General features: G+C 39.1%; 2 protein-coding genes across 2 annotated transcripts; one reads left to right on the forward strand and one right to left on the reverse strand.

The window, feature by feature from the left end:
• The first annotated feature begins 1,823 nt into the window (after positions 1–1,823).
• On the forward strand, positions 1,824–3,858 carry LOC133744433 (geranylgeranyl transferase type-2 subunit beta 1-like). The gene is made up of 6 exons (XM_062172540.1): positions 1,824–1,850; positions 2,127–2,310; positions 2,520–2,653; positions 2,908–3,006; positions 3,116–3,187; positions 3,550–3,858. The coding sequence occupies exons 1-5, from the start codon at positions 1,824–1,826 to the stop codon at positions 3,182–3,184; spliced, it is 513 nt and encodes a 170-aa protein (XP_062028524.1). The 3' UTR covers positions 3,185–3,187; positions 3,550–3,858.
• A 2,415-nt stretch (positions 3,859–6,273) lies between these two features.
• LOC133743729 (probable LRR receptor-like serine/threonine-protein kinase At4g36180) lies at positions 6,274–9,999 on the reverse strand. The gene has a single exon (XM_062171757.1). It carries the CDS (start codon positions 9,868–9,870, stop codon positions 6,427–6,429), a length of 3,444 nt encoding a protein of 1,147 aa, XP_062027741.1. The 5' UTR covers positions 9,871–9,999; the 3' UTR covers positions 6,274–6,426.
• Between the last annotated feature and the right edge of the window lie 3,329 nt (positions 10,000–13,328).

Raw genomic sequence — 13,328 nt, forward strand, 5'->3', positions numbered from 1 at the left:
AATTAAAAAAAATTAATGGGGGTAAGTGGGAACAAAATCTATAAAAATGGGGTAAATAGACAAAAACCCTTATTGATATTGGATAGTTGGGCCGGTCCAAAAGCAAAAGCCCAACTTTTGAATTCTACAACAGTCGTCTTCTAACAGTCGCTCCAAGAACTCTCAGGTCTCGGTTCAGCAAACAATAAGGATTGGGTAATTTGTGTTTCTTTTCTATCTCAAAATTTTTCATACCCTTCTCTTATCTCCAAATTTGGCACCTGGGTTTTTAAATTTGCGGTTTCTTTTTCGCTCACAATTGAATTTATCAGTATAAATATGCAGAGTAATTTCTGAATTCTGACCAACTTACTCTGTCTTTCACCATTGGGTTCCTACATGTTTTATGCATAACCTATTTGAATCATTCTATTTATGGGAGTGGGATGATCAATCTGGTTGTCTATACCAATTGAGGTGGAATTGGCAAAACTTTTAGTACTTTTGCGGGGATTTTCTTTTTTTGAATCGTTCCCCACAATGTCTTAACCACCTGCCTAAGCCCTCACTTGATTACCATACTACTTAACTCAATTTAGTACTATGAGCAATAATGATTAACTACTTCACCAAGTATAAGAATTCATGCCAACTCATTTTAATAATAGTTGTAACCCAACCTTCTTCACTTTGCCATTTGTTATTGTCTCTTACATATACTTTGCCTGTTGGGGTTTTGCCCTTTGGGAAGTAAATAAGCTGAAGTCTATGCCTCTTAAGAGTCAAAAGAAAACTAGTGCTAGATAAGAAAAAATTCCACCTACAGACATTTCTTATTAACATATGATTTCTGAATAACTATTATTTGATTATTATCATGTAGCTATGCAGTTTTTAAAATTGGTTTTGTTTTATTTTTAGTAGTAATATTTGAAAATTAAATTGAGGCTGAAGTCAACTTCAGAAGTTCACCCACCAAGTATGAACTCCTTGCTGATCAGTGACCTTTTACCATATATTTGCCTGATCGTGACATGTTTAACAGATGGGGGAGCTGGCATCTCAGAAACATGTTCGATTCATTCTATCAAAAGCAAAGGTTGGATTTGAATTCAAGTACATGTATAAATGTTTTGCTTTACAGTTTATAAATGACAATAACAATATGGCAATGCCATCTCAGGAGAAGGACTCTTATGAGTCAGTTTTGATGGAGCATATAAGAATGAATGGAGATTACTGGGGTTTGACGACTCTTGATCTTCTTGGAAAGCTTGACACTGTGGATGTCAATGAGGTCGTTTCAGAGGTCCTGCAGTGCCAGCATGAGTCAGGTGTTTACTTTGTATATATACATTCTTAACCCAGCAGTAATCGACTAGTATTTGCATCTTTCATTGTTTGTTTGGTGATTTGGAGTTTTAGGGAAAATGACTATACAACTTTGTTTATGCAGGTGGGTTTGGTGGTAACATTGGACATGATCCACACATACTTTATACCTTAAGTGCTGTGCAGGTTTTGGCCTTACTTGACAAGGTTGATGTTTTGGATGTTGAAAAGGTTGCAGATTGTATCCTTTAGGATATCTATTTATTCAACTCAGAAATAGATCTTCAGTACCTTTTCAATTGGTGAATGGTACTAGAAAAGTTGTTTTGCCTTGTGTTGAGAGGCTAAATCAGAGCTCATAGAAGGATTTGTGAACAAAGACAGGAACTTACTAATTAGGCAACTAACTATATAAAGGCGTGTCAATGTAATTAGCAAATTTTGGCTGGCTTAATATTCAACTCATCAGACGTAGCTGGGCTGCAAAATGAAGATGGATCATTTTCAGGGGCATGTGGGGTGAAGTTGATACACGCGCGGTACTCTTTTTCGACTTCCTTTGTGTTTGGCATCTCATGATTTGTTAAAGTTACCATCCCTTTATTTAAAGCATGATTTACTATCTGATTATTTTCTGTTCCACATAGCAAATGAAAGAAATAAAATAACAACAACAACAATAATAATAATACTAGGAGAATGAAATTAACACTCCCTAATTTGCAATCCACACTCCTTCCCTTTTTTGGTTGAAATTCATATGAAAAGACAAAATCTAAGTTACTAAAGAAATTTTTTTATTCCCCTAATACTAGAAGCAACTGAGACTTTTTATTTCTTCTTCTTTTAGGTTTTCTTATATTGCTATCTGCTGTCTCGCATTACTACATCTTTTGGATAAAATCAATGTGGAGAAAGCTGTGGACTACATTTTAAGTTGTAAAAATCATGATGGCGGATTTGGATGCACGCCTGGTGGGGAGTCTCATGCAGGTCAGAGTATGTTATCTACCCTATAACATCTGTAATTCTTATTTTTCATACACACACCTGGTGGCAGTTTGTTATTTACTTTCTGGATTATTGTATCATAGACAATCATGCATCCATTTTTGGCTTTTTTCTCGTGATATAAAATCTGTTTAGATTTTCTAGCCGACACATGCTTTAGGTTAATTAATGTTCTATTTTCCCCATTGTGATTGCAGTTTTCTGTTGTGTGGGAGCCCTTGCTGTCACAGGGTCTCTACATCGTATTGACAAGGACCTTCTTGGATGGTGGTTATGTGAGCGGCAAGTTAAATCAGGAGGCCTTAATGGTCGTCCAGAGAAGCTTCCTGATGTGGGTGTTGCATTGTATTTTATTCTGTATATCTTTGTTTGTTTGTTTCATTTTTTTTTCTCGATGAGAAGTAAAATTGTATGTGTTTCTACTATCTTTATCCAACTACCTTGCTACGTTTTGTGATTCAGTTTAGCTCTTCTTTGGAGGTCTTAATGGCCATCCAGAGAAATATCCTAATGTTTCATGATTGAAATTTAAATTTCTATTAGCATTACTGGACTCTTCTTTACTGGATTTGCACTTCATTTCAGGTGTGCTACTCATGGTGGGTTCTATCTAGTTTAATCATGATCGACAGGGTTCATTGGATCAATAAGGAAAGGATTGCCAAGTTCATTTTAGACTGCAAGGTCTTTACATATCTATTTGTAAATTTGGATTATTCTTTAGGATTGGACATGTTATCCTTTTCCAGCTGTGAATTTATCTGAGATTTTGCGGTTAATTTTTAAACTGCAGGACATTGAAAATGGGGGAATTTCTGATAGACCAGATGATGCATGTGATGCCTACCATACATTGGTGTAGCAGGTATATAATTGCTTTGGTTCTGCATTTGAGTGTTTTCTAGATTTCTTTACTTAATAATCTGGCATGTTGAACCTTCTCAATGATAATAGTTGATTCCCAGTTGGAGCCTCGTTTCTTAATGGGATATAATCATATAACACCTAAATGTTTACAGAAGGAGATTTATATGCTCTGTATTTTTTTCTTTTTTCTTTTATAAGTATCTTTTGGCAAGATGGGATTTGATGGAAGGAAGATAATTACTTCCTATGTATACCGAAGCTGTCATTGCCTTTCGGGCAGCCATGTAGTATTTTTCTGTCTTGGCTGCTTGCTTGCCACTGTATTCATCACCTAACTGAGGTTGATGGGTGTTGATGCAGGACTTTCCTTACTTGAATATCCTGGGGTGAAGGCCATAGATCCAGCTTATGCTTTGCCAGTTGATGTTGTAAATAGGATTTTCTTATTAGGCATAAAGGGATGAACACTTGTAACAGCATGCATGCACACTTGAGATATAGTATTCACTATGGTGCTGCCCTGTGGTACATGTATCTGTTGTAATTCCTAGATATATGAATTGGTTAAAAGATTGATGGGGTGATGTGGAGCAACTCGGTTCTGAATGACTGCGATGTCTGATTAAGTTCTTATCAGTTTCAGTTCAAATAGACTAAACCGTAATGTTCTTTCTTGCTGATCCGGGATTACTTGCTGTTTCTTGGAAGCCAAAATTCAAGAATTGATACCGTCAATCCAATCACAAAGCCACCCCCAACATACTCTTCATGTTGTTTTGTGCTTAGAACTTGTGACGATAAGGCATTGGACTTGGAAAACTGCGGCTCCTGGTTCTCAGACATTACGGTCTCAGGCTCCGTTTAGCTTGTGGGATTCGATTTACTCATTGGAAAAATGAAGGATTCTCCATTAGAGAGAACGAAAGGAATGATTCCCATAAAAGGACAACAATAAAACCAAACCAATTTATCATTTCAGCTCACTAAATTTCATCAACATGGTAGTCTTTGCAACTTACAACTAAATTTGAAATAAATAATGAAATGTTATCTGTACCATCTTATAATGAAATTATATGATTAGGTGGTTTCTATGACAGATTAGTTTGCCTCATGCGATGATTTAGTTTTGTTTTTTTCACAACATCATAAGGTGGTTTATAGGTATCTAGCATTACTAGCAAATAATAGAAAGTAGGCAAGTCTACGATTTTATCCTTAGAATAGCATTGAGTCAGTTATTTTTATTTCTATCAATAATTTCTGATATTATTTCACTGTCAAATATATTACGCACAAGCAATCAGTCCGCACTGTCCGCTAGAAAAGAAAGATACCCAACGAGTGGATATATTTCTTTTCTAGCATTGAATGACTTACTAAATTGGTGCTTATTATCTAGCGAGTTTTTTTTTTTTATTTGACCATTTATTATCCAGCCAATAAGAAAAGGTAACGAGTAATTTTGTGAGGTATGTCTTGGTCAAATCTCACTCAAAAATAAAATTAAAAATTATTCAAAAAGGAAAAATTAACCTTTGCATCTTCTTACCTATTTGATTCACTACTCTTCCTATCTACATGAGCTTTGAAGGACATGAAAATTTTGTTTCAAATAGTATCGGAGATCTAAAAACGCTTTTGAATTAATAAAATTCAAAAGTACTTAAAAGCACGAGAATTAGTAAAAATATTTCTATTACTAAAAAGTAGAATGTTGCTCGAGTGAGTTTCAAAAGCACATGACAGTTTGAAAGTGATTTTGAGAAGTATTTGACAAGGACTTAGGTAGGGCAGAGTACTATTTGATATTGTGTTTGTTGAATGGGAGAGTACTATTTTTTCCTTCCGTTTGTCAAATTTGACTGCTGAAGAAACATAGATGATAGATGGAGGGACCGGAGGGCTTTTCAACTTAAGTTTTCCTTCTTTTTGGTAGAAAATTGTTTTGATGTTGTGCTGCAGGGGTATGGAGGAAGATCAAATTGCAACAAAATTTTATCAAATGACTGTCAATATGTTCAAAGAATTTTGGAAATGGTTTGATGTAAAATCTCACTGGCATTGTAATTCTTTGATTGAAATATTTGGAATTGTACTATGATTTTGTTACTATCAACACACTTATATACACGTGCAAGAATACTAGTGCTATTATTAAGAGTTAAGAGCTTGCTCTCCATAACATTTTTTTTTTTTTACAACTATAGTCATGAAATATTAATAAACTTCAATAACATTAGTACATAAAATACAAGATAAATAAAAATAAAATAAAAAGAAATAAACATGAGAAAAAGTTGGTCTAATGGAAGCATGCTAGGCTGCAAGTGGGGCGGTCCGGAGTCTGATAATTCGCCTATTACTCAAGGATAGGTGATTAACTGCTCAAGGCTTTACCTCGTCGAGTCCGAGGCTACATCTCCTCGAGCCTGTAATTATCTAGACATTCTTGATTGGTTCATTATTGACTGGCCTAGTTAAATAAGTATAGGCCTAGAGTAGAAAATGTTCAGATGCTTAGTAGCTTAACGGTCCACTGCATATGTCTCAGTTGCCGATGTCGATCCAAGATTATTCTATTCTATACCTCTTCTCCCCATTCCTTCCACCTTCGTATCTATTTTTAATCCAAATTTCTCTACATATCCCTGTGCCTCCAACATTATTATTATTATGTTTTTATTTCTTTCAAGATCACTCATGTTTATCATCCATACTAAAAATAAAAAATAAAAAGCCAAGCAAATAAATCACACACTACGATTCAAAACTGAGTCACTGTTTCTGTGAAAAACACGGGACCTGAAACTTACCCCATTGTCTTCTTCCTCGTCCAGCAGCAGATGCTTCCACGTGGCTTCCACGTGGCCGTACGAAACCCAATGCCTCATCGGAAGAAGAAGACAAGACACCCGACCTTAACGGCTACATTGACATTTTAATCTAACCCACGAGAGCCCACATGCGCCTCGCCAGAATAGTCCTTTTGTTTTTGGCGGGAAACAACACACCGGACCCGGCGCGCTGTCGTTTTTTTCCGTGTATTTTAGCGCTTTCCATTAACTGCGGCTGTCGACGTCGTTGACTGGAAATATAATTTTGTTTTTTGTTTTTTGAATTTCACTGAATTCCGGCGGATTCCGCGAACGAGAGAAAAAAAAAATTAAAATTCCGCTACGGGGCTACAATTAGAAACTAAAAATGGGAAATAAATTGAATAAATTAAAACAATTGTCATGCCGGCGACGGTTGCGTTGTCGGGTCGGCGGAGGAGGGGAGATCGGGTCCGACCCGGCAGCCTTCGAGCATGAAAACAATGTCGGACATGGTGGGCCGGTCCAGCGGGTCGGGTGCCGTGCAAAGCAAACCGACTTTCACGCCAAGCAAAAACTCTTCCCACTCGGATGACTCGGGGTCAAGCTCGAGCAGTCCTGGCTCTAGTAGCTCCGTGACTTGGCCTCTTTGAAGCTGCTTCTTCACCCACTTCACTATGTCTTCGTCTTCGGTGAACATCACTGGCCTCTTTCCTGTTAAGAGCTCGAGCAAGACGATCCCGTAGCTGTAAACATCGGATTCCTTTGTGACTCTGCCTGTTAGTGTTGCTTCGTGAGAGACGTAGCCTAATGTCCCGACGGTGGTTGAGGTTGAGGCTTCGGTTGGAGTAGTAGTGCTGGTTGCTGATGTGAGTTTGTCTAGGCCGAAATCAGACAAATGGGCTTCGAAATCTGCATCGAATAGCACGCTTTGCGGCTTCACGTCGCCGTGTACCAGTGAAGATGTGTGTAGAAAAGCCAAGCCACGAGCAATTCCAAGTGCAATGAGATGACGCATTGGCCAATTGAGGACATGGCCGTCTTGGTGTGATGCTTCTTGCAGAAGGGTGGCTAGGTTACCGTTGGGCATGTAGTCATAGATTAGAAGCCTGAGGTCAGGTGGACCGGCATAGTAGCCTCGAAGAACTGTTAAATTCCGGTGCTTGACTCTGCCTAGTGATTCTGCTTCTTTTCGGAACATGTTTTCATCGAGTGTTGCATCGGGGAGGCGACGGATGGACATCACCATGCCATCCTCATAACAAGCCTTGAAAACCAAGCCATATGATGATCTGCTCAGCACATTTTCTTCGTCGAATTGCCTTGTGGCTGCAATTGTCTCTGTAAGTGTGATTTTGCTGTTGAACATGACAAGCTTTGGCACTCCATTATCAGAGCTTCCACGGCCCTCACTAGTTCCTGAGCTTGCCCTCGCACTGCTTCTAGTCTTCTCTCCAGATGATCCCTGTTTGAGCTTTTTGCGCCATCTCAAGAGGCTGAAAATGTAGAAGCAGCAGCACAAAGCTAATAGGCAAGCTCCACTAACAACAATCACAATCAAAAGAATTAATCTCTTATTTCTATCTTTCTTGTCTAGATCCTTGCACTTCTTTTCCAATGGCGGCCCACATAAGTTTTGATTCCCTGAAAAGTCTGATGCATTGTTGAACCGAGAACCAAGCGTCACTGGAATCTCACCGTCGAGGTTATTCATTGAGACATTGAAGTTCACTAGGCCAGGAATAGATGTAAGATCACCAGGAATTTGCCCGCTCAAATTGTTATTGGAGAGATCCAGTGTAGTTAGGTTCAATAGCTTAGACAACGAGTCTGGTATACCACCTGAGAGATGATTGAAGTTCAACAACAAAGCAGTTAATGATGAGCATTTAGACATTTCCTCTGGGATTCTACCTGTTAAGTTGTTGCTACCCAAATCAAGATCCTTTAACACTGATAGGCGAGAGAGAGCGGCTGGAATGGTGCCAGTCAAGGAATTCATTTGCAGCTCTAGAACTTGAAGGTCAGAGCAGTTTCCAAGCTCTGGTGGAATTGGTCCTGAAATGTGATTGTTGGACAATGAAAGAACAACCAATGACCGAAGAAAACCATAATTCTCCGGAATGTGACCAGAAAATGCATTTGAACTGAGATTCAAATAATGCAGACCCATCAAGCTACTAAAACCTTCAGGAACGTCTCCAGATAACCTGTTCTCTTGCAATGCAATGACTTGTAAATTGGGTAACCCCAAAAACTCAGAAGGCACCTCACCAGAGAAGTTTTGTTTGCTCAGATCAATAGTAGTAAGCCTGAAAAGACTACCCAAGCTAGTCGGCACCCTCCCAGAGAAGCCATTGCCACTTAGATTCAGCACCATTAACTGACTCAAACTCCCAATGCTGATGGCAACTTCACCAAAAAACCTGTTCCCACTGAGGTCCAATGTGGTCAAATTTCCCAACCCTATTAACAACTCCTCAGGCATAGTTCCGGTCAAGTTGTTCCCTCCCAAGCCCAAAGTCTCCAGCCTCGTAAGATTACCAAAACTCGGAGGAATGGAACCCGAGAACTGATTTTCCCCTAAAGATAGCACCTTCAAACCTGTCAAATCCCCCAAAAACACAGGAATTTCCCCCGAAAATCGATTTCCTTGGAGATCAAGCACGCTTAGTGAGCTGCATTGCTTAATCTCTTGCGGAATCGGACCGCTAAATGAATTATTAGCCATCTTAAGCTCCTGTAACCTCGAGAGGTTTCCAATCCCCGGCGGCACCACGCCGGAGAATGAGTTACTAGAAACATCCAACACTGTCAAGTTTGGTACCTGTGTTATTATCCACCAGGGAAAATCGCCACCAATCTGATTGTGCTGAAGATCCAAAACCACCAGAGCACTAAAACATGTGGCCCTCTCAGGCTTAACAATATCCGTGAACGAATTAAACCCTAGCTGGACAATCCTAAGCGACGCCGTATTGAATGAAGCATTGCAAAACAACGAGGATGGGACCATACCAGAGAAATTATTCTGTGAAAGCGACAACACCTGAAGCTTCGGCAGAGCTCCGACAGCCGCCGGAATCACGCCGCCGAGCGCATTTCCTTCGACGCTGAAATGCACCAGCGCCGCGCAATTGGCTATCGCCGACGGCAGCGTTCCTTCCAGGAGGTTGTGGTCCAGCCAGAGGAACTGCAGCTGCTGGAGCTGGCCCAAGCTCGCCGGAACCTGACCGGAAAACTGGTTGTACGACAGGTTGATGAGCTGAAGCTGAGTCAGGTTCGCGATGCTCCTCGGAATCTCGCCGGAGAAATCGTTCGAGGAGAGATCGAGGTACACGAGGCTCGGCGGGAGCTCGCCGGAGATTTCGCCGGAGAGGCGGTTACCGGCGACATTGAGAATCTGCAGCCCGGTCAGGTTCCCGATCTCCGGCGGGAGCTTCCCGGAGAGAGAGTTGTTCTGCAGGAAGACGGCGCGTAGGCGCGTGCATTGGGAAAGCGAGTCGGGAATACTCCCGTTGAAGGAGTTCGACCGGAGGCTGAGCTTCCCCAGCATGGTGAGCTTCGCGAGCGAGTCACTGAGTCGGCCGCCGAGTTGGAGGCGAGGCAAGCGGAGCTCGGAGACCCGACTGCTACTGTCGCAAAAGACGCCGCGCCAGTCGCAGGGAGCGGAAGGCGTGGAGGAATCCCAGCCGTTCAATGCGCCAATCGGATCCTGGAGGTCGAGCCTGAAGGTGGTGAGGGCGTCGATCTCGGCTAGGCTTTCGGGGCTGCGCTGGGCGGCGCAGGAGAAGAAGGGTGGGCCGGAAAGCACCAGAAGAAAGAGGAGAAGAAGAAGAAGAAGCGCAGGCATAATGGGTTTCATGGAAATGAGCTACTGGCTAATGGGTTTTCATTGTTGTAGCTCTGAGAATTACAGAGAAGCCATTTGCGATGCGCCAGTGTACCGTTTTATTTATTTGGTGAGAGAGAGAGAGAGAGAGAGAGAGAGAGAGAGAGAGAGAGAGACCCACTCGCTTCGCTTCCTCCTCTCAGTCTGATATTGAGAGTGACCGAGTGTGTCACATGGGGTGAATGACGGATTTGCCCCCCTGGGGGTGGGGGGAGGGGGAGGAAAAAGCGCTTTTTTCGAAACGGGGAAGAGTGGTGGTGGATGGGGGAATCGCTTTTCAGCCTCATATGACTTGATGTTGGCCTAATCATTGGGCCTAGCGTGTGTGATCTTTGTTGTTTGAATTTTTCATTGCTACGCGATAAAATAAAATACAAACGTGGTGCGATGCATAATGAGGTTTGTTGGCTTATATTTTTCGGCAAGTCAATTTTGTTTTTTGAATTTTCCATGCTCATTGTGTATTGAGCATTTCATTTCAATCAGTTGGGAGAGGCAAGCACAAAGCTTGGTTCAGGATTGTACGCAATTTTGTTTTTGTTTAATTTACCTACTAGCTTAGTTCAATTATGCTGTAAATTAGGATTAAACCAATAATAGCCCTTCCATGTAGTTCCATATCTGATTGATCCACTTTTATTTAGTATCTATTTTCTCTTTCGTAGAAATTTTTTCATGAACTTCACAGCTCCATCAATATCATAAATATTTATTGTACCAACTAAAAGAATTAATGACAAGGTTAGCCACTTAGATATTGGTTCATCCATAAGTTAATTTCGCCCTAGATAGAAAAAATTTCTGTGTAATTTTTGTTTTGTACGTTCAAAAAAAATAAAAATAAAAAGTGTGATACATAATGAGAGTTTTGTGAGGCTTGTGACACATTGTCACATTTTGCTCCCATCCGTATCTTTTGAAAATGTTGAAAGCTTCTTCACATAGGGTTTTGGGTCAAAGCTAAAATTTGAACAGACCCACCATTGATTTGGGGCCATGGTTTTTAGCTGGTTTTATCTAATAGTCTTTCTGCTTTTCCCCCCTAGTTTGACATTTTTTCCTCTAATTTGGGGCCATGTACTTTGGCCTTTTGAGCTTTAACCCCACCCTCTCTTGTAACTGTATTTGTTTTGCATCCACCTTTTGTTACTTTGAATCTATCTTTGTTACTGGCACAGGGATTTTCTGTTCATGTTTTTTGAATTGAATATGGTGGTCAAGACTCATGAGTGAATGTCAAGTTCGAAGTGATTAGTGAAATAGTTAACATAGGATGATGGCTAATTAGCCTAAAGAGTGAAGGAAAGTACATAAAAGTAAATCTCATGTGACCAAATTAGAAAAAGACCCAAAATCAGCCCTTGTTGGCAATACTTTTTTCGAATGGTGTTAAACAACATTCGGTTAGATATCCACCTGGCTTGATTTTGGATATATTAATTACATATTCAATACTTTTTTCGAATGGTGTTAAACAACATTCGGTTAGACTTCCAACTAGCTTGGTTTCGGATATATTAATTACATATTTATTCACTTTTTGAATGTTTCTTATGACAACAGTACAATGAGTTTCAACAAAAAATGTGGTACCGATTATTGTTTCATGAATTAAACACATTTATTACCAGAAAAATACGTGTTATGTTGTTTGTAGATGTGATAACGAAATCTTTATTCATTGGATTACGCTATAACTTGTTGTTTTGATATTTTTAAGATAATTTGGTAAGGGTAAAAACTCCAAATGGTACTTGAAGTATTGCACCGTTACCAATATAGTACCTCGGTTATGTTCTTTTTTGTTTGTGCTCTAGTTTCTTAATTTGCTTGTCGTTTGGTTTCGTAGTCTTTGCTTTAGTTAGCTGACTGTGAGAACCTCGTGTGTGGGCCTTCTCTTTTTTAGGCTGTATTTTTCTCTAGGCCTTGGGCCTCTCTATTGAAGCTTCATTTGACCAAAAAAAATATGTAGTACCTCGGTTAACTTTTTCATTAAAGTCGCCTACATGGCAAGTATTTCTTTAAATAAAAACTTCAAATGGCACCCAAACTATTGTAAAATGTAATTTTTGGTACCTATAATTTTTTTTTACCCCAAATGGTACCTCAAGTATTTGCCCAAAATCTTTTTTGTTGATAAAATTTTTAGCTAAAAATAAATAGTTAATTTGATGAAATATTAGATTTTTTTTTATACTGAAACTTGTATTGTTTCAACCTATTTATAATACTTCTTCCAATAAATGAATATCATATTATGATGGAAAAAAAAATAGTAAAGGCGCAATACTTGAGGTATTATTTGGGGTAAAAAACAAACAGGTACCAAAAAATACATTGTGCAATAGTTTTGGTACCATTTAGAGTTTTTTTTTCTTTCAAAAAAGTACATGCCACGTAGGCGATTTTAACGGAAAAGTTAACGGATGTACTATAATTGGTAACGGCACAATACTTTAGGTACCATTTGGAGTAAAAAAAAATCGTAGATACCAAAAAGTACCTTTCACAATAGTTCAGGTACCATTTAGAGTTTTTACTCATTTGGTAAACAAGTATACTGTCTTGCTCTCTTTGCACGCTGCATGAGATGTGTGAGCTAGAGACAATTGGTTATGATCCAACCTATAGCTGAACAAAGGTGCAGTGACTAATGGGTTGTGGCCAAGGCTAAATAGATATAGCAGTATGTTGCTTTGGGGTATTAAACTCTGCTGGATTCAGTGAAGTTGGAATATAAATGAGTATTCATTCCTGAAAAATTAAAATAATGTGACATACAAAGTCATAGACAAAATATAATGTATGTAAGCCCTAAAGTCTCTTCCAAGCTTCCAAAGGGTATTTAACGATTTGACAGGTGATCAAAAAAGTGATAAAAATTCGAAACAGTTACAATTTTGGATCATATGTTGCAATTCGAAACAGTTTATTTTTATTTTTTATTTTTTATTTTAGTTGCTTTGAATAAGGTGTGGCCAAGTCATTTCTTAACAAATTAAAGTGTGCTGCAAAGTCTATAATGGATCTTATTTGCTAACGAATTTCTTTCCGTTTCAGATCATATGTTGCAATTCGTTACATTTAGAAGAATAAGTAATGACATGCCAATAACCCAAAAATCAACCCGTAGTTTGTTTTTAGTTATTTTAATTGAATAAGGTGTGGCCAAGTTATTTCTTATCAGAATAAGTGTGCGGCCAAGTCTATAATGGAGCTCATTTGCTAAGGAATTTCTCTCCGTTTCGGATATGTTGCAATTCGTGACATTGAGAAGAATAAGTAATAAAATGTCAGTAACTCAAACTTAATTTACTTTTTTATTTTTAGTTGCTTCGATTAAAGTGTAGCCAAGTAATTTCTTAGCAGAATAAGTGTGATGCCAAGTCCATAACGGATCTCATTGCTAAGGAATTTCTTTCCGTTTCAGC

The sequence above is a fragment of the Rosa rugosa genome, chromosome 4 (assembly GCF_958449725.1).
Source record: "Rosa rugosa chromosome 4, drRosRugo1.1, whole genome shotgun sequence".
Lineage (NCBI taxonomy): Eukaryota > Viridiplantae > Streptophyta > Magnoliopsida > Rosales > Rosaceae > Rosa > Rosa rugosa.